The sequence below is a fragment of the Peromyscus leucopus genome, chromosome 1, assembly GCF_004664715.2.
Source record: "Peromyscus leucopus breed LL Stock chromosome 1, UCI_PerLeu_2.1, whole genome shotgun sequence".
Classification (NCBI taxonomy): domain Eukaryota; kingdom Metazoa; phylum Chordata; class Mammalia; order Rodentia; family Cricetidae; genus Peromyscus; species Peromyscus leucopus.
Window position 1 is genome coordinate 163,420,505 of NC_051063.1, and position 22,097 is coordinate 163,442,601.

Consider the following 22,097-nt stretch of genomic DNA (forward strand, 5'->3'; position numbering starts at 1 on the left):
CCCCCAAAGCACTCCAGTTGCCCTAACATCCTTACACACCTGGATACCATCCTGCTTGCTCCACCATCCACGGCTCTTTGCCTTGCTCCAGTAGTGAAATTACTGACGGCTTAGAAATGGCAAGTCCTACTCAAAGAGAGAGAATGTTAAAAACAAATACAGAAACAAGCAGTGAGAGCAAAAACATTTGCTATAGAATCAGTTAAACCTAAAACAAACTTCAGATCTTCAGGATGATTGTGATTTAAAATAAATACATAAGCTGCTGTATTTAGGAAGCACTTTACTAAATAATTGTTGCTTGCAGAAATCACTGATGAAAATTAAAATCAGCAGGGAAGTATCATGAGAAAGTATGTACACAGTGTATCAAAGGACTATTTGTAAATATGTACAGTGTAAAAAGGAAGCTGTTTACCAACTGTGAGCGGCGGCTTGGGGAAGGAGAAAAGGTTCCACAGTTAAGCCCTGAATGTGGCAGACTTCACTCTCCCACAGATGGTCTTCCCTACCCCTTTCCCTCAGGGAAAGCACCTTCTGAATTTTAAGAAACGGACGGCCTTACCCAGTGACACAAAGTTCCCATAGGTCTCCAACATCACATCTCTGTACAGAGATCTCTGGCGAGGGTCCAGGCATTCCCACTCCTCTCTACAGAACTCCACAGCCACATCCCTGAACACCACCAACTCCTGCAAGGACAACACGCAGGTGAGAGCAAAGAAAATCATTCCAGGCAAACGTCAAGACTCCTTTTTCACGGTTTTCCAGGGCAAGGCATGTCCCCTCCCAAGACTAGGGAAACTGAACATTTCAAAGAACTGGCCTCTGGCTCCTGAGAAATCATTCCTGAGCTCTTGAATGTCCCTCCTGATGAGGTGTTTCTTTTCTGTAGGCCTGAGTGAGGCCTTGGGCTGTGCCAGCTTGACCTCTAGGAGGCTGGAAAGTCAACAAAGATGAACTGTAGCCACATTGGGCGTTCCCAGCAAAACCCACAGATGAAAAGACATTTGCCAAGTGTCACTTGTTGGCCACACTTGCTACTGTTGTCTCATATGGTGGCTGGGGGAATTAAACCTATCTCCAGACTTCTACCAGGATGACACAAATGTAGAGTCTAGAATTTGCCTTTGGCAAATTTCTCTTTCCTATTCTGCATTCTTTTGGAGTAAATTCACAAGAATAAGGATAACTGCTTCTCTTAGTCCTGCAAATTGAACCAAAGAATCACTCCAGTCTACCCAGATAAGCAGCTCACTCCCATAATCCCAGCACTGGGAAGGACGGCTAGAAATTCAGGGCTAGCCTGAGGTCTTAGTTAGGGTTAATATTACTGTGAGGAAATATCACAACCAAAAGCAACCTGAGGAGGAAGGTATGCATTCCCCTTGTGCTTCCCGGCAACTGTACATCACTGAGAGAAGTCAGGAAAGGAACTTAAACAGGACAGGAACCCAGAGGCAGAAGCAGATGCAAAGGTCATGGAGGGGTGCTGCTCACTGGCTTGCTCCCCGTGGCTTGCTCAGATGACTCCAGCTTGTGACAAACTAACACAAACTCTAACCAGGACATCTAGGCTACACAAGCTGCAGAGCAGCCTGGGCTACAGAATGACACCCAATCCCAAGTAGGAAAACACAAGAAACCCAAAGCCCCAGATGAGGTATCTTAATTGAGGTTAAAGGAGAATGCACGGGAAATCCGGCAGTACACTGGGGCCCGCGGAGAGGCTCAGAGGCAGAGAAGGTAACTGTTTCAGTAGAACCAGCTGCCCAGAAGGATGAAGCCATTTGTCACTGAGGCCACCTGTTTTGGGAACATGACACACTCAAATGGAAGCCTGAAAACTATTCTGTGGGCGTCTTGGTTATGATTAAAATAGTAATAGGGACACATCAGATAGCAATGGGCATCCTCCAGGGACAAGAGACACAGATGACACTTAGAAGGTAAAACAGCACTGCACCCACGGGAGAACCGGAAGCAGGGAGAATGGCTGGCTCCCTTCTCCCTTCTGTGTCTGTCCCTCTACTCAGGGTCGCTAGCTCTGCAAGCAGGCATGCTGATCATAGCTCCGCAAGCAGGCATGCCGATCACAGCTCTGCAAGCAGGCACGCCGATCACAGCTCTGCAAGCAGGCACGCCGATCACAGCTCCGCAAGCAGGCATGCCGATCACAGCTCCGCAAGCAGGCATGCCGATCACAGCTCCGCAAGCAGGCATGCCGATCACAGCTCTGTAAGCAGGCATGCCGATCACAGCTCCGCAAGCAGGCATGCCGATCACAGCTCCGCAAGCAGGCATGCCGATCACAGCTCCGCAAGCAGGCACGCCGATCACAGCTCTGTAAGCAGGCATGCCGATCACAGCTCCGCAAGCAGGCATGCCGATCACAGCTCCGCAAGCAGGCATGCCGATCACAGCTCCGCAAGCAGGCATGCCGATCACAGCTCTGCAAGCAGGCATGCCAATCACTCAAGACGAAAGCGGTGATACCTTCTTTGCCTATCTCCATAACTTCTAAAACTGAAGCACACAAGTGGGTATAGGCATCGTACTGTCAACGTTTTTGTGTATCTCAGTCTCCAGAACCCCTAAAAGGCATCTAAAGGTCTCAGGTTCTGGTCCTAAAACTGCATTCACCTTGGACTTCAGGAATAGCATAGCCTCAAGGGTTGCCCCCTGCCCTCAAATGTGGCCAACTGTCCCTAAGGGTAGGGCCCGATCAGGAGCAAAAGTAACCAGCTGCTGAGAATAAATCTGTCCCCTGCAACCATGAGGTTCTGCCCACCAGCTTGCAGAAACTGAGAGAATGGACAAGGACTGATCAGACCACACCCTGATCAGGACTGCCTAATTATGCACACCTCTCCCTACTCCTATTCTTCCTAGTTAACCCTAAAAGCTCAGTGCCTCAAAGACAGCCTGAAGGTATCTCTAAAGGTACCCCTTTATCTCTGCACTGCCCACAAAATCACCTTCTCTCAGCTTTTCAGTGTTATTCATCCTCTATCTATTTTAATTTTTAAAATTCTGTATGTGTGTATGCTGAAGTCAAAAGACCACTTACTCAGATGATTTAGAAAGGGGAGGCAAGCTGGGTTGTGGTGGTGCACACCTTTAACCCCAGCACTCAGGAGGCAGAGGCAGGTGGAGTTCTGTGAGTTCGAGGCCAGCCTGGTCTACAGAGAGAGTTTCAGGGCAGCCAGGACTACACAGAGAAACCCTGTCTAGAGAAACTAAACAAATTTAAATAATACATAAATTTTAAAAGAAGCATTTTTTGTTTTCTAGGTGGAAAGTTATTAAGCAGAAAAGACAATGGGTTTCTGATGGGAATAATGAATAAAAAATAAAGAATAAATTATATGTCTGTTCTAGGGGGAGTATCAAAGGATGTGCAACCAATAAATGAGGTGGGAGCAGAAAGTTCATGAGTTCAAGTTCATCCTTGGTTCTAAACCAAGTTCAAAGCCAGCCTGAGCTACATGAGACCCTGACTAAAAAAAATAAAAAAAAAAAAAAAAAATAAAAAAAAAACAATAATAATCATAGCCAGGTTTTAATCTGAGCCTCTGGGGAGGCAGAAGCAGGCAGATCTCTGTGGATTCAAGGCCAGAGTGATCTACAGAGCAGACTCTGTCCCATTAAATATGTAAACACAGTAAAAATATACAGACCTGCGGATTTAAAAGCAAAAGCACTTTCCTTTATTTACAAATATCTACCAACATTTTTCTTGTGTGTTTTTCTTTTTTCTTTTTTTTTTTTTTTTTGAGACAGGATCTCACACAGTGAGCTTGGAACCTACTAGGTAGCCTAGGATGGGCTTGAACTTGCAGCAATCCCGAATAATTTTGTATTTCCCCTATTCCTGACTCATAGGCGACTGAGTACACGATACAATAATAATCTCATCTGGTACATCCTATGTGTCAGCACTTGTTAACGACCTTACAACCATCAATTCACTCAGAACAAATCCGAAATAAGTGCTAGTATTTCTGCCACTTTCAGAGAAGGAAACTGAGGAAAAGAAAAAAGAAGTACAAGCATGAACACAGAGGTAGTGAGATTCCTTACATGGCCCAGAAATGCATGAGTGAAAAAAAAAAACAAAAAACAAAACCAAAACATACAGCCTCTTGTAGTTCACACATACTGAAGAAAACAGAATCCTACTGGCAAACCTCAACCTCACATGGTTACCATGACAACACGGTGACAATTCCATTTCAGGAATCAGCAACCAGAAGACAGATGACAGAAGAACTTTTACCTCACCTTGAACACAGTGTTGACATCCACAATAGCCATGCTTCTCTGTTCCTCTGGGCACTTTGGGAAAACTGCAGAACTGGAGAAGGAAGATGGAGTTAGAAGAAACTAGGTTAAACATCCAAAGACCAAAACCACAATTGAGACTGTTATGCTACTGAGGGACACTCATAGGGACGATGACAGATTCTCATTCCTTCCATTTGTAAACTTCCATTTGTAAGGCCTGTTACCCACCCAGGAAGTCCTTCCTACCTCATTAATAGGGTAAGGAATGTGTCTTTCTCATAGCCCCTTTATCACAAGGTAGAATCTACCAGCTACAGGAGTAATGTCCCAGGAGGTTCCTAGAGACAAACTTGCCATTTATCTGTAGCATGCATAGAAAAATCTTATGAACATGAAGAGATACTCTTTTTTCTTTTTTTAATGATAGGGTCTCACTAAGTAGACCAGGCTGGTCTCCAACTCAGAGATCTGCTTTCTCTGCCTCTCAAGTACTAGAATGAAATGTGTGCACTACCAGGATCCTTTAATTTTCTTCTTTCTTCTTCTTTCTCTTTCTCTTTCTCTCTCTCTTCTCTCTCCTCTCTCTCTCTCTCTCTCTCTCTCTCTCTCTCTCTCTCTCTCTCTTTCTTTCTTTTTAAGACAGAGTCTCTCTGTGTAGCCCTGGCTGGCCTCAATTTGATATACAGACCAGGCTGGCCTTAAACTCAGAGATCTGCCTGCCTTTCACTCCTGAGTACTGGGATTAAAGGTGTCCACCACCACATTCAGCCTTATTTTTTTTTTTTAAGATTTATTTATTTATTATGTACACAGCATGTATGACTGCAGGCCAGAAGAGGGCACCAGGTCTCATTACAGATGGTTGTGAGCCACCATGTGGTTGCTGGGAACTGAACTCAGGACCTCTGGAAGAGCAGCCAGGGCTCTTAACCTCTGAGCCATCTCTCCAGCCCCAGCCTTTAATTTTTTTAAAAACACTATGTCCATAACGCCCAAGGCCCCTTCCAGTGCCCAGTAAAATGCCTGCTGTTTTTCCCGGGTAACCTGAGTTTCCCCCAAACAGATGCTGTTTATTCCCTTGTCTTCAACCCTCCCCCCATCCCAATAAAACGTGCCGTAGAGTCCATGCTCAGAATTGATTTTTAAAAGATTAATTTATTTTATGTTTATTGGTGTTTTGCTTGTACATATGTCTGTCTACTACGTGTATGCCTGGTACCTTGAGAGGTTAGAAGAGGGAACAGGACACCCTGGAACTGAGTTATGGATAGCTATGAACTGCCATATAGGTGCTGGGCATTGAACCCAGATCTTCTGGAAGAGCAGCCGGTGCTCTTAACCACTGAACCACTCTAGCCCATAAGATTTAGTTATTTATGTATTTTATGTACATGAGTGCTCTGTCTTCATGTACATCAGAAGAGAGCATCAGACCCACTAATCCATTATAGATGGTTGTGAGCCACCACATAGTTGCTGGGAATTGAACCCAGGTCCTTTGGAAGAACAATCAGTGCTCTTAACAGCTGAGCCATCTCTCCAGCCCCAGTTTCTATTTTCTACATTCACTAGGCTACTTCAGAAGACTTGGATAGTTGAGACCTAGGAGGGTTTCTCAGAACATAGTTTTTTCCCCAGAGATCCCAAAGGAACTAGAAGGGAATCCCTGTTCCTGGTGACTCTTCCTGACATGGGATCCTCCCTCCATATCTAAGACTGACCAAGGGCTTTGTGTGAAGAACAGTAGCAGAAATCTTGCCTAATGCTGAAAGGCCCAGGCTCAGTCTGGCAATACAATATATATATATATTAAAGCTGTGGTCTCAGGCTAGTCACTATTCAATATTACCATCAGTGATGGGTTCAATAATCTCCAAAATGTTCCCTACCACACATCCATCCCTACATCTCCTCCCATTATTAATCACCCTCCAGCCCTACCTCACCCCTCAAATCCCTGTCTCATCCCATACTCTCTTTTACTAGGACAGCAGAAAGAGCTCCCTGTGGCATGAAGAGAACCTTTTCTGTGGTTTCCTCCACCTCTCATGCAAATAAAAAAGAGGAACTTGATCTGGCTGGAAACCTTAAACAAAAAGCAAGGTTCATTTCAGGAACTTCAAATAATTTCTGCAGGAACTGGTGAGGTGCAGTAGTAAAGTCCATTTTAGTCCATTTAAGCTGCTCTAACAAAAATATCAGAGCCTAGGCAGCTTACAGACAGCAAATCTGTTTCTCAGTTATGGAGGCAGAGAAGTCCCCATCTCAGCACTGACAGATTTGGTGTCTCTTGAAAACCTATTTCCTGGTCCACATATGGAGACTCTGTTCTGTGCTCTCATCTAGAGGAAAGAGGCAGCTCCAGGGAACCAGGGCACTAATCCCATGTAATTACCTTAAAAAAAAAAAAAAAAAAAATCCCTACCTTGTAAATCCACCACATTGATAGCTACCTTATTGTAACTATAAACTGAAGTGGATAGAGATGGGCGAACAACTGAGTCCCAGTGTGTCATGTGTCTCCTGTCGTAAAGGCTCCGAGCTGAGGTTTTCTTTTCAGAACTGATGTGGATTACCCTGAATCTTGAACTCCAAATTCTGACTTCTCTAATGGTAGTCAACAGAGCCTTACAGTTTCTCTAGACTTTTCATATCTGTTGTTTGTTCCCTAAACAAGACTAACCGCCTGCTCTGAGGGTGTGACCCAAAAGTAGGAGTTCCACAGTAACGAGTCTTTTCAAATATAGTCTCTCCACCCTCATAGATTTCCGAGACAGGATTTCACTATGCAGCCCACCTGGAACTCTCTGTGTGCCTACGGTTGTCCTCAAAGTCGCTGTCTTCCAGCTTCCGCAGCTGGAGTGCCGAGATCAGAGAAGTGGGTCAGCCCATCTGACTTCCGACTATATTTAAAAGTCACGCTGATTGGTAAACTGATCTATCTTGTGCACAGAAATCCTTATCACCTCCAATATTTAGCTCTCTCTTTTTTCCAATTTTTCAAGTAAATTTGACATCAAGGAAGGAGTAGACGTATTTCCCCCCACTTTGCGGTGGGAGACTCGAGGATCCGGTAACCACCTACCACCCATGTTCGGGTGACCTCGCGCACGCTCGCTCTCACCCTTCCGTACAATCCACACCCTCCAAAAACCTTTTCGCCTATGAAGTCACACTCGCCTCGCCGTAGTCCCTGCGGAGAAGACCTCTTGCGCCTCCAGCGCCATCCCGGAAACCGGGTGGGTCCCCTAGAGCCAGCCGGCAGCCAGCGACCAACAAATAAAGGCCTTAAGGCCCCATACACAAAATACCTAGAACCAGGGCAAGACTCACCTCAAAAGTATAACTGCGACCCCACGGGCTACGAACTCAGAGGACCAGCGAATACCAACCAGGACAGCACCCGGTTAGGTCGGGTAGGGCACTGAGACGATCCGGAACAACCTCTCTCCAGCCACTTCCGCCATGTGTCTCAGCTTTTAAAGTGAACTACATTTCCCAGAAGGCCGTGCTTCTCTAGACTCCCCGGGAGAGTTTCAACGCCCGAGAGTGGAAGTAGAGAATGTTGGAACGAGAGAACATACGATTAGCCTTCTAAGGGAGAACTTCTCACGGATCCGGGGCTAGAATCCTCTGATTTTTTTTTAGGTGATTCAGCTCTGCGGTGGGGTGGAGATTTTTATTCCAGAATCAGGAGTGCAGCAAGGACCGATCAAATGACCCCGCTCAGGACTACATTTCCCAGAGGCCATCGCAGCCCGTTTCTCCTTGAAGAACTCAGCCTGCACTTGACCCTGGGATGTCATGCGGGAGTTCTGTAGGGCTTCCCAGGTGTGGAGTACCAAGTCTGGGGGACAACGGGATAAGGCCTTTATACTGGGAATGACTGGATGGGGCAAAGATCGCCTTGTCTTCACTGGAACACAATCTGCCTGTACTTGAGAGTCACTAATTGAAATGTGCTGCTTTGCCAGACCTGGGCATGCATGCCCGTAGTCCCAGCACTCAGGAGGTAAAGACAGAATAAGGAGTTTCAGGGCCAGCATGGTTACATAGCAAGTTTGAAACCAAGGTTACTTAAGAACCTGTGTCTATGAAAGGAAAATAGTGACTAAAGAGATGGCTCAGCACTTAAGAGCACTTTCTGTTCTTCCAGAAGACCTGAGTTCGGCTCCAAGCACTCATGTTGAGCCAATCATGAACATTTATGTTGGATTAAACTTTATGGAGGGTTGTTTTTGTTTGTTTTTGAAACGTTTGTCTCACTGATATAATGAAAACTCAATGTTGATCATGCTGGCCTCAAAGCCTGAAATCCCCATGTCTCTGCATCCTGTTTGCTGTGATTAAAATCATTCATCACCACATCCAGCTAAGTTTTGGTGGTTTATGTTATTGTTTGGTTTTGTTGTCATTACTGAGACAGAGTCGTACTAGGTATCCTTGGCTAGTGTTCTGGCCTGGAGCTTGCTATGTAAATCAGGGTGGCTTCTAACTCACAGAGATCCTCCTGCCTCAGCATCCCAAGTCCTGGAATTAAAGGCACATGACACCATGCCCTGCTTGCTGACTTTCAGTTTTGGGGAGACAAGATCTTGCCTGGAATTTACACCAGTTGTCTCAGCCTCCTGAGTGCTGGGATTATAGGTGTGAGCCACCACACCTTTATGTTTTTCAATGGACTTGTTACTATTCTGATCCGCCTTTTGGGAACCATCCAGGGTCCTGATGCCATCCTACATTCCCTTTAAGGAAAAACTCCGCCCCCTTCACTCAAGCTCTCTCTCCCCCTTCTCACCAGGATAGCACACACCTCTCTCTCTATCATTTCTCCCCCTCTCTACCCCCTCCCTTTCTCTTCCTTTCTCTCTCCCCCTCTTTCTCCCCCTTCCTTCCCCTCTCTCCCCGCCCTTTTCTTCTCCCTGTGGATGTCCCATCCACTGTGTGGTTAACTTTCCTTGGGACCACACTGCCCCACTTACCCACTGAGGGGTACCTTGGCACAAGGCCTCTGGCACACGGTTTCACAACATTAACACTTGTAACATTTTACCTAAAAGCTCCACTCTGCTTTTTTGTTCACCAAATTCAGGTCCCTGCGAGAAGCAATATGCATTACTAGCTGATGACTGTGACTCCCAGAAGGTGGTGCAGTGGTGTGCCTATGACTTGCTGATTGAGCCATCTCTTAAGCTCCTAAAGTTTGGTGGGGTTTTTTTCCTGTTTTTTATTGTTAAGAAGGATCTCTCTATGTACCACTCAGGCCTCAGGCTCTCCATATTTTAGATCAGTGGTTCTCAACCTTCCTAATGCTGCAACCCTTTAATACAGTTCCTCATGTTGTGGTGACCCCCACAACTGTAAAATTATTTTTGTTGCTACTTCATAACTGCAATTTTGCTACTGTTATGATTCATAATGTAAATTCTGTGTTTTCTGATGGTCTTCGGCAACTCCTGTAGAAGGATCACCCTCCTACACACAAAGGGGTTTCGACCCACAGGTTGAGAACCACTGCTTTAGGCTTTCCAGTGTTACAATTATAGATATGAACTACTGTCTCAACTTTAAACCTACTAGTTATTTATATTATAAGAATTTATATTATAAGAATTCGGAGCCGGGCGGTGGTGGCACACGCCTTTAATCCCAGCACTTGGGAGGCAGAGGCAGGTGGATCTCTGTGAGTTTGAGGCCAGCCTGGGCTACCAAGTGAGTTCCAGGAAAGGCGCAAAGCTACACAGAGAAACCCTGTCTCGGAAAAAAAAAAAAAAAAAAAAAAAGAATTCGGACATCTGCCCAACTCGGCCCCAGTTGCCGGCCAGCAGGCAGAGCTCCTGCAGGAAGGCCCCCCATTCACCAAGACCCCTCAGCAGCGGACCCTGCAATCTACACACCCTGGCCCCATTTCCATCTGCCCAAGACCCCAGCCACTTCCTGAGGCCTGGAAACCAACCCCCAGCTCTATTCGGGCCTAGAGCTCTCATCAGGCCTAGAGAGAGAGAGCTCTCATTGGACAGAGGGCTGTCAATGGACCAAGAATAACCTCAGCAGACAGGAAATCTGCCATCCCTCACTAGACCAAGAGTGGCTTTCTGAGAAGTAGAATCTGCCACCTCTCATTGAACCAAGAGAGGCTTCCTGAAACACAGAATCTGTCAGCTCTGACTGGACCAAGAGTCCTGAGAAGACCAAGAAAGCATCTGTGACTCAAAGAATCAACTAGCTTGGGTTGACCCAAGAGCAGCTCCCTGAGACACAGAATCTGCCTGCTCCAATTGAACCAAGAACTAAGATTAGACTCAAAAGAGCCCCCTGAGACACAGACACAAAAGGCAAAGAGTGAACCAACAGCAACTCATTCAGACACAGGCACCTCTTATACCCATTAGAGGAGGAGATGGGCAGACGTCAAGGCAGAAGTACATACAACAACATAAAGAGCAATACAGCATCACCAGAACCTAGCCCTCCTCCAACAGCTAGACCTGAACATCACAAGGTGGAAGAAGCAGAAGAAAGCGGCCTTAAGAATAGAATCATGAAAATGCTAGAGGCCTTTCAAGAGAAAATAAAAAATGAAACGGAGGAAAAGATAAACAAAAAAGTGGAAGAAATCAATAAAGAAATGGTGAAAAAGACAAACAAAAAATTGGAAGAAATAGAGGAAAAGACAAATAAAAAGTTGGAAGAAAGCAATAAATCCCTTAAAGAAAACCATGAAAACGCAATTAAACAGGTGAGGGAAACAGTTCAAGACCTGAAAAAGGAAATAGAAACAACGGAAATAGAAACAACGGAGAAGCTGGGTGGTGGTGGTGGTGGTGGTGGTGGTGGTGGTGGTGGTGGTACACGCCTTGAATCCCAGTACTTGGGAGGCAGAGGCAGACAGATTTCTGTGAGTTCAGAAAGCTACACAGAGAAACCCTGTCTCAGGGAACCAAAAAAGAAAAAAGAAAAAAGAAAAAAGAAAAAAAGAAAGAAAGAAAGAGACAATGAAGAAGACACAAACAGAGGGAATGCTGGAAATAGAAAATCTGAGTAAACGAACAGGAAACACAGATACAAGCATAACCAACAGAATACAAGATGGAAGAAAGGATCTCTGGTATAGAGGATACAATAGAGGAAATGGATTCATCAGTCAAGGAAGATACCAAAGCCAAAAAAGTCATAACACAAAATGTCCAAGAAATCTGGGACACCATGAAAAGACCAAACATAAAAATAATAAGGATAGAGGAAGGAAAAGAATACCAACTCAAAGGCACAGAAAATATATTCAACAAGATCATAGAAGAAAACTTTCCCAACTTAAAGAAGAAAATACTTATTAAGATACAAGAAGCCTATAGAACACCAAACAGACTCGACCCCCCCAAAAAAGTCCCCTTGCCACATAATAATTAAACAACTAAATCTACAGAATAAAGAAAGAATATTAAGAGCAGCAAAGGAAAAAGGCCAAGTGACTTATAAAGGCAAATCCATCAGAATAACACCCGATTTCTCAATGGAGACTTTGAAAGCCAGAAGGACCTGGGCAGATATAATGCACACACTAAGAGATCATGGATGCCAGCCTAGACTAATATACCCAGCAAATTATTCAATCATCATAGACAGAGTGAACAAGACATTCCAAGACAAAACCAGATTTAAACAATACCTATCCACAAATCCAGCCCTACAGAAAGCACTAGAAGGAAAATTCCAACCGAAGGAAGTCAGATACATCCATAAAAAACACAGGCAATAGATAACCCCACAGCAGGAGACACTCTTTTGGTGGAATCAGGTCAATAGCTCTCCATGTTTGTTCTTCTCTCCTCCCTGTTGTAGGTTATCATTGAAAAGTCTTCTTTTCTACCAGACTTCCCTTGGGTATTTTACACATTGGCAAATGTTTAACTCACACAACCCCAGGAAAAGGCATATTATATTTTACTGTAACACTGCTTAGCCCCATAACAGCTTGGGGATGGAGAGAGATGGCTCCCAAATGGCAGATTTAACCACAGTACTATTTTTTTCAGCTACACCTTTTCTTTAGAAAAAAAAAGTTTGAAATTCTTTAAATACAAGCCCTTATGGGCCTCTACCAAGATCCTTCCATTTACCAAGAAATCAGAGAAACCTGCAAAGAAGGAAACTCCAATCCTGGCCGGATGTTTTGGATTTTGGATGACCCATTCCTTGGGAACTTGAATGTCTAATTTCGGGGCCTTCCTTACGATCCTACCCTAATGTTTGATCAACCGTCATAATAGGAAAATCAGAAGATAGCATCTAAGAAGTATAGCAGTGACTTCCCCGCTTTGTTGTCACATGTTCAGTTGATATTTCCACCAATCTCTCTCTCTCTCTCTCTCTCTCTCTCTCTCTCTCTCTCTCTCTCCCCTCCGTGTGTGCGTGCGTGCGTGCGTGCGTGTGTGTGTGTGTGTGTGTGTGTGTGTGTGTGTGTACAAACATAACCATCTTGGGGACTAACTCCATTGAAGAAGCAGATGCTTGCATAGTCTCTTTTAATCAATCCTAGTCAGAAAACTAAAAGGAGCCACTTGAATGGGGGATGCCTTAAGTGAATGGGATAATGGAACATTAAATTGATATGAAAGTAGAGAGATGGTATGCTGGGAGTGGAAGTTTAAGCAGAATGGGATGGGGGATAACATTAATAAAAAGGAAGGTTCTTTGAAAAACCCATATGGAGCCTACTACTTTATAATGTCTTAGTTACTTTTATGTTGCTGTGAAGAGGCCATGACCAAGGAAATCTAGAGAAGAAAGAGTTTATTAGGGCTCAATAGTTTCAGGAGGTCCATGATCATCATAGAGGGGGACATGGCAGCAGGCAGGCAGGCATGATGCTGGAGCAGTAGCTGAGAGCTCATATCCTTATCTGAAGAGAGAGAGAGAGAGAGAGAGAGAGAGAGAGAGAGAGAGAGAGAGAGAGAGAAACTGACTTACTCTGGGAATGGCATGGGCTTTTGAAACCTCAAAAAGCCCACTCCCAGTGACACATCTCCAAAAGGGCTACACCTCCTAATCCTTTCCAAACAGTTCCACCGACTGAGGGCCAAATATTCAAACACATGAACGTGGGGGCAGGGGTGGGGATTTACTCATTCAAACTACTACAATAAGCTAGTTAAATGTTTATGTTAAAAAAAAACTAACTAACAAAGAGTTAGAAGGAGGTATCCTCAATGGCTAGACAATGTGATTCTTAAAACCCAATAGTTATTAAAAACAAACAAAATTCCAGTGCAGGGTGTAAGATATCTCACAACTGGTTGTTGCTTAGAGAAACCCTGGAGACACCCACAACAGTTATCATCAGATCAAGCTGATAAGATCCTGCTGGTGAAAACACCACACACCTTTCTTACCAGACATAGGAGAATCAAAGGGGAACTGAGCTGGAAGTGTCCTATGTGACAGGAGCAGTGAGGGAGTGAAGAGAAAACAGACACACATACAGATAAGCCTGGGTGGGGTGGGCTCTTTTCCCTCTGGTAGAGTGGTATCAACTACTCAACAACTTGGAACCTCAGTGTGCTTTTTCATGTACAGAACTGGAGGAGGGGGCAGCTAGTCTTGGTAGGCAGTCTCTGTAAGCAAGACGTCTCCGGTTGTAGCCATCCCCAAGGAAGAAGGTGTCATTGCCAGTTTTTGCACACACTGCCAACATTCTCATCCAAACCAGAGGAAGGCTTTGCCATCGCTCTGAGCCTCACTGTCAGGGGCCGGAGGAAGGCTTTGTCAAGTCCTTTGGGTCTGAGACATGGGGCTCCTTAACATGGCGGTGCCATGTCAAACAATACACATTCACTTGGAACTTCATCCACTCTTTACACAGCTACTCAGAGGTTCCTTTGCTCCCCATACCCAACTAATTTAACTATAGTTAAAGATCATTTAAAATCTTTAAGTTCAAACTTCAATAGTCTGAGGTGAAAGTGATGCCTGATTCTTTGTTTACAAAAATGTTTTCTTAAATATTGGTCTGCTTAGATACATTTGCCTAAAGCCAACTCACAGAATAAGGATTTTATGCTTTATCATTTCACAGAACCCATGGAGGTTTGGTGACTAGATCTTATACAAATGTTAAGTTTGTGTCTTTTCCCTTTGGAGCAAAGTTTTTTTTTTGCTTTCAGATCGTCCCCATATTAGCAGTAGGAGGGATTCTATGAAAAGAATTGCTCCCACTTGGGGCACTCCCAGATAAATTACAAAGATTTTAACACAGTTGTAAAATTTTGCATATTATGCTATGGTTCAACTCTCCATATGATCTTCAATTGCTTGATTGGTGATTCAATAAACCAACTATAACAACTCTCAAAATTGACTAAACTTATCAATTTATTTAGCCAAAGATATCCCCATTAATTCTTCTAAATCAAAGATCCATACTTATTTTTTGCACATTCATTATTTTCTCTTAAAAGAATTTCTAGCATTCTATACAAAACTAAAAAAAATATATAGAAACTATTTTTGTTAAAGAGAAACCTACTATTATAAGGGATTTTAAACATGATAGCTAAAATTCAGAATTAGTTACAAGGTATTTCCACAGTAAGCTCCCAAGAGGAAGGAAAAACTGCTAGAATTGGGTGATTTCATCAATTGAGAAAAACATCATATAAAGGAGTCTCCTCAGCCTGGAAGAAAAGGAGTTTACTGGGTACTTCTAAGCACTTGCTATTCTATAACACTTCAGGAGATAAACTCTTAGTTTCCTACTTCTTACCCCAGATTTATTACAGCATCTTCATGGACTTCAGAAACAAAGGATGACACATCTTCAACCATAGTGCCAGTTGGGTACCCTCAAGTAACTAAATTCCAAACCTGTTGTGGAATATTAGTTTAAGATGTGTTACATTCATTTATGCTGTGAAATATTTGTTTAGTGATGCAAAGATGTGTTTCATTTTTTTAATGTTGCATTTGTTTAACTCTGTAAAGCTGTGTTACTTTGCCTGCCTAAAACTCCTCATTGGTCTAATAAAGTGCTAAATGGCCAGTAGCTAAGTAGGAGAGAGAATAGGTAGGGCTGGCATACTGAGATAATAAATAGGAGGAGAAATCTAGGGAAGGGAGAGAGGAATGAGAAGAAAAGGAGAGGAGGACACCAGGGGCCAGCTACCCAGTGACACAGCCCGCCATGGAGTACAAAGGAAAGAAAGATGTATAGAATAATAATAAAAAAAAGGTTAAAAGCCCATAGGCAAAACATAGTTAAAAAAAAAAACTGGATAATTTAAGTTAGAAAAGCTGGCCAGAAACAAGTCAAGCTAAGGCCGGGCATTCATAAGTAAGAATAAGTCTCCATTTGGGAACTGGATGGTAGCCCCCGCAAAGAATAACAAAACAAAACAAAACAAAACAGGCCCAACCCAGACCCCATCCCTGGGCACCAGCCACTCCGGGAAGACCTGCCCAACTTGGCCCCAGGTTCTGGCCACTGGACAGGTCCCCTTCTAGCCCCACCGGGAGGGATCCCCTTCTCCAAGCCCCCCGGCACCCCCTGCAATCTCCACGCCCTGCCTCCACGCCCATCTGTCCAAGACCCCAGCCACTTCCTGAGACTTAGAGACCGGCCCCCAGCTCCCATCCTGCCCCCGACTTCCCTTCTGGACCAGAGACTTCCGGTCCAGATAAGAGCTTCTATCCTGCCCCGGAGTTCCCATTTGGACAAGAGAGAGAGACTTCCTGAATCTGTCAGCTCTTTCTGAACCAAGTACACTGATAAGACCAAGAAGGAACCACAAGTAAATGGGCAGACGTCAAGGCAGAAGTACATAAAACAAAATGAAGAGCAACACAGCATCACCAGAACCTAGCCCGCCTCCAACATCTAGACCTGAACATCAAAAATTGGAAGAAGCAGAAGAAAATAGCCTTATGAGTAACATCATGAAGAAGGTAGAGGCTTGTGTAGAGGAAAAGACAAAAAAATGGGAAGAACACTGTAAACAACTAGAGGAAAGGGCAAACAAATTAGAAGAAAACAATAAAGTCCTGGAAGAAAACAATAATGTACTAGAAGAAAACAATAATGTACTGAAAAAAAATCATGAAAAATCAATGAAACAAATAAAGGAAACAGTCCAAGACCTGAAAAGGGAAATTGAAAAAATAAAGAAGACACAAACAGAGGGAATGCTGGAAATAGAAAACCTGAGTAAAAGATCGGGAACTTCAGATGCAAGTATAACCAACAGAATGCAAGAGATGGAAGAGAAGATCTCTGGCATTGAAGATACAGTAGAAGAAATAGTTTCATCAGTCGAAGGAAACACTAAAGCCAACAAAGTCATGAACCAAAATGTCCAAGAAATCTGGGACACCATGAAAAGACCAAACCTATGAATTACAGGGATAGAAGAAGGTGAAGAATACCAACTCAAAGGCACAGAAAATATATTCAACAAAATTATAGAAGAAAACTTTCCCAACTTAAAGAAGGAAATGCCTATGAAGATACAAGAAGCCTATAGAACACCAAACAGACTAGACCCCCCAAAAAAGTCTCCTCGACACATAATAATTAAACAACTAAATGTACAGAATAAAGAAAGAGTATTAAGAGCAGCAAAGGAAAAAGGCCAAGTGACCTATAAAGGTAAACCCATCAGAATAACACCCGATTTCTCAGTGGAGACTTTGAAAGCCAGAAGGACCTGGACAGATGTAATGCAGACACTAAGAGACCATGGATGTCAGCCCAGACTAATATACCCAGCAAAACTTTCAATCATCATAGAGTGAACAAGACATTCCAAGACAAAGCCAGATTTAAACAATACCCATCCACAAACCCAGCCCTACAGAAAGCACTAGAAGGAAAATTCCAACCGAAGGAAGTCAGATATACACTCAAAAACACAGGCAATAGATAAAGGCACAACAGTAAACCCCAAAGAAGAGAAGTACACACACACTACCACCAAAAATAACAGGGATGAACAATCACTGGTCGTTAATATCCCTTAATATCAATGGACTTAATTCACCTCTAAAAAGACATAGGCTTACAGAATGGATAGGAAAGCAGGACCCATCTTTCTGCTGCATACGAGAAACACATCTCAAATTCAAAGACAGACACTACCGCCGGGCGTTGGTGGCGCACGCCTTTAATCCCAGCACTTGGAGGCAGAGGCAGGTGGATCTCTGTGAGTTCGAGGCCAGCCTGGGCTACCAAGTGAGTTCCAGGAAAGGTGCAAAGCTACACAGAGAAACCCTGTCTCGAAAAACCAAAAAAAAAAAAAAAAAAAGACAGACACTACCTAAGAATAAAAGGCTGGGAAAAGACTTTCCAATCAAATGGTCTTAAGAAACAAGTGGGTGTAGCCATCCTGATATCCAACAAAACTAAAATCAATCAAAAGAGATCAAGAAGGGCATTACATCCTCATCACAGGAAAGATCCACCAAGATGAAGTTTCAATTATGAACATTTATGCCCCAAACACAAGGGCACCCACATATGTAAAAGAAACATTACTAAATCTTAAACCACATATAAAACCCCACACATTAATAGTGGGAGATCTCAACACCCCACTTTCACCACTGGACAGATCTCCCAAATCAAAACTTAACAGAGAAATAAAGGACTTAACTGATGTCATGACCCAATTGGACCTAATAGATATCTACAGAACATTCCATCCTAACAAGAAAGAATATACCTTCTTCTCAGCACCCCATGGAACTTTCTCTAAAATCGACCACATACTTGGCCACAAAGCAAATCTCAACAGATACAAAACAATTGGAATAACCTCCTGTGTTCTATCAGACCAACATGGTTTAAAGTTAGATTTCAACAACAACAAAAACTTACAGAAAACCTACAATCTTATGGAAACTGAATAATGCTCAACTGAATCACCAATGGGTTAAGGAAGAAATAAAGAAAGAAATTAAAGACTTCCTAGAGATCAACGAAAATGAAGACACCACATACCCAAACTTATGTGACACTATGAAAGCAGTGCTTAGAGGGAAATTCATAGCACTAAATGCCCACATAAAGAAGTTGGAGAAATCCCACACTAGTGACTTAACAGCACACCTGAAAGCTCTAGAACAAGAAGAAGCAAAGTCTCCCAGGAAGAATAGACGCCAGGAAATTATCAAAGTGAGAGGTGAAATTAATAAATTAGAAACTAAGAGAATAATACAAAAAAATTAATGAAACAAAGAGTTGGTTCTTTGAGAAAATCAACAAGATAGACAAGCACTTATCCAAATTAACCAAAAGACAGAGAGAGAGAATCCAAATCAACAACATCAGAAATGAAAAGGGGCACATAACAACAGACATTGAGGAAATCCAGAGAACCATCAGGTCATATTTCAAAAACCTCTACTCCACAAAACTGGAAAAACCTAAAAGAAATGGACAATTTTCTGGATAGGTACCACATACCTAAGTTAAATCAAGACCAGATAAACTATTTAAATAGTCCAATAACCCCTAAGGAAATAGAAACAGTCATTAAAAGTCTCCCAACCAAAAAAAGCCCAGGACCAGATGGTTTTAGCGCAGAATTCTACCAGATCTTCAAAGAAGAGTTAATACCAATACTCTCTAAATTGTTCCACATAATAGAAACAGAAGGAACATTACCAAACTCCTTCTATGAGGCTACAATTACCCGGATTCCTAAACCGAACAAGGATGCAACAAAAAAAGAGAACTACAGACCAATCTCCCTCATGAACATTGATGCAAAAATACTCAATAAAATACTGGCAAACAGACTCCAAGAACACATCAGAACAATTATCCACCATGATCAAGTAGGCTTCATCCCAGGGATGCAAGGGTGGTTCAACATATGAAAGTCTGTCAATGTAATACACCATATAAACAAACTGAAAGAAGAAAACCACATGATTATCTCACTAAATGCTGAAAAGGCCTTTGATAAAATCCAACACCATTTCATGATAAAGGTCTTGGAGAGATCAGGAATACAGGGAACATACCTAAACATAATAAAGGCAATTTACAGCAAGCCAACAGCCAACTTGGAAGCATCAAAGTAATTGGAGAGAAACTCAAAGCGATTCCACTAAAATCAGGAAAAAGACAAGGCTGTCTCCTCTCCCCATACTTATTCAATATAGTACTTGAAGTTCTAGCCAGAGCAATAAGACAACATAAGGAGATCAAGGGGATACAAATTGTAAAGGAAGAAATCAAGCTTTCACTATTTGCAGATGACATGATAGTATACATAAGTGACCCCAAAAATTTGACCAAGGAACTTATACAGCTTATAAACACCTTCAGCAATGTAGCAGGATACAAACTTAACTCAAAAAAAAAAATCAGTAGCCCTCCTAAATACAAATGACAAACAGACTGAGAAGGAAATCAGAGATACATCACCCTTTACAATAGCCACAAATGATATAAAATACCTTGAGGTAACTCTAAACAAGCAAAGGACCTGTATGACAAGAACTTTAAATCCCTGAAGAAAGAAATTGAAGATGTCAGAAAATGGAAAGATCTTCCATGCTCATAGATAGGTAGGATTAACATAGTAAAAATGGCAATCTTACCAAAAGCAATCTACAGATTCAATGCAATCCCCATCAAAATCCCAACACAATTCTTCACAGACCTAGAAAGAACAATTCTCAATTTCATATGGAAAAACAAAAAACCCAGGATAGCCAAAAGAATCATGTACAATAAAACAACCTCTGGAGGCATCACAAATCCTGACTTTAAGCTCTACTGTAGAGCTACTGTAATAAAAACAGCTTGGTACTGGCATAAAAACTGACATGTGGACCAATGGAATAGAACTGAAGACTCTGACATTAATCTGCACACCTATGAGCATATGGTTTTTGACAAAGAAGCCAAAACTATACAATAGAAAAAAGAAAGTATCTTCAACAAATGGTGCTGCCATACTGGATGTCAACATGTAAAAGACTGCAAATCTCTCTTTTTTTTTTTTTTTTTTTTTTTTGCAAATCTGTCACCATGCACAAAACTTAAGTCCAAATGGATTGAAGACCTCAACATAAATTCAGTTACTCTGAACCTGATAGAAGAGAAAATAGGAAGTGGTCTTGAATGCATTGGCACTGGAGATCACTTCCTAAATATAACACCAGTAGCACAGACACTGAGAGAAACAATTAATAAATGGGACCTCTTGAAATTGAGAAGCTTTTGTAGGGCAAAGGAGACAGTCAACAAGACAAAAAATGACAGGCTATAGAATGGGAAAAGATCTTCACCAACCCCACATCTGACAGAGGGCTGATATCCAGAACATATAAAGAACTCAAGAAATTAGACATCAAAATGCCCACCAGTCCAATTAACAAATGGGCTATAGAACTAAACAGAGAATTCTCAACAGAAAAAGCTCAAATGGCTGAAAGAAAGTTAAGAAAATGCTCAACATCCTTAGTCATCTGGGAAATGCAAATCAAAACAACTATGAGATACCATCTTACACCTGTCAGAATGGCTAAGATAAAAAACACTGAAGACAGCTTATATTGGAGAGGATGTGGAGCAAGGGGAGCATTCCTCCACTGTTGGTGGGAATGCAAACTTGTACAGCCACTTTGGAAATCTATATGGCGGTTTCTTAGAAAATTGGGAATCAACCTCCCTCAAGACCCAGCTATACCACTCTTGGGCATATACCCAAGGAATGCTCAATCATACCACAAGGACACTGCTCAACTATGTTCATAGCAGCATTATTTGTAATAGCCAAAAGCTAGATGCCCTTCAACTGAAGAATGGATAAATAAAATGTGGTGCATATACACAATGGAGTACTACTTGGCAGAGAAAAACAATGACATCATGAGGTTTGCAGGCAAATGGATGGATCTAAAAAAAAACATCCTGAGTGAGGTAACCCAGACTCAGAAAGACAAACATGGTATGTACTCACTCATAGGTGGATACTAGATGTAAAACAAAGGATGACTAGACTGCTACTCACAACTCCAGGGAGGCTACCTAGTAAAAAGGATCCTAAGAAAGACACAAGGATCGCCCAATGACAGAGAAATGGATGAGATCTACATGAGCAAACTGGGAGTGGGGGGCGGGTAGTGAAGGGCAAGGGTTGGGGGAAAGAGAGCTTAGGGGAGCGGGAGGTTCCAGCTGGATCAGGAGCAGAGTGGGAGAATGGGGAGCAAGATACCATGATGAATGAAGACCACAGGGGAATAGGAAGATGCAGAGTGCTAGAGAGGTCCCCAGAAATCCACAAAGATACCTCTACTGTAGACTACTGGCAATGGTCAAGAGAGTGCCTGAGCTGACCTGCTCTGGTGATCAGATGGCCGAACACCCTGGCTGTCATGATAGAACTCTCATCCAGTGTCTGATGGATGTGGATGCAGAGATCCATGGCTGAGCCCCAGGTGCAGTTCTGGGAGTCCAATTGGCAAGAGAGAGGAGGGATTGTATAAGCGAGAGATATTGAGACCATGATTGGAAAAAGCACAGGGACAAATAGCCAAACTAGTGGAAACCCATAAACTGTGAACCAATGGCTGAGGAACCCCCATGGGACTGGAGCAGGCCCTCTGGATAAGTGAGACAGTTAATTAGCTTGAACTGTTTGGGAGGCCCCCAGGCAGTGGAGCCAGGACCTGTCCTTGGGCTAGCTTTTTGGAGCCTGGGGCCTCTGCTGGGACACTTTGCTCAGCCTCCGTGTAGGGAGGAGGGGACTGGACCTGCCTTGGCTGAGTCTGCCAGTCTGGGCTCACTCCCCAGGGGAGACCTT

At 43.0% G+C, this 22,097-nt stretch overlaps 1 protein-coding gene across 1 annotated transcript in view; it reads right to left on the bottom strand.

Annotated features, from left to right (window-relative positions):
- LOC114681636 overlaps nt 1-7,786 on the bottom strand; it is a 28,584-nt gene extending 20,798 nt beyond the window's left edge. Inside the window, exons 1-4 of the mRNA XM_028855233.2 lie at nt 7,621-7,786; nt 4,285-4,357; nt 566-692; nt 40-126 (exon numbers count right to left, since the gene is read on the bottom strand). Coding sequence (XP_028711066.2) covers nt 40-126; nt 566-692; nt 4,285-4,317 — 247 coding nt within the window. The 5' untranslated portion in view covers nt 4,318-4,357; nt 7,621-7,786. The remainder of the gene's footprint in view (nt 1-39; nt 127-565; nt 693-4,284; nt 4,358-7,620) is intronic.
- Nucleotides 7,787-22,097: the final 14,311 nt, after the last annotated feature.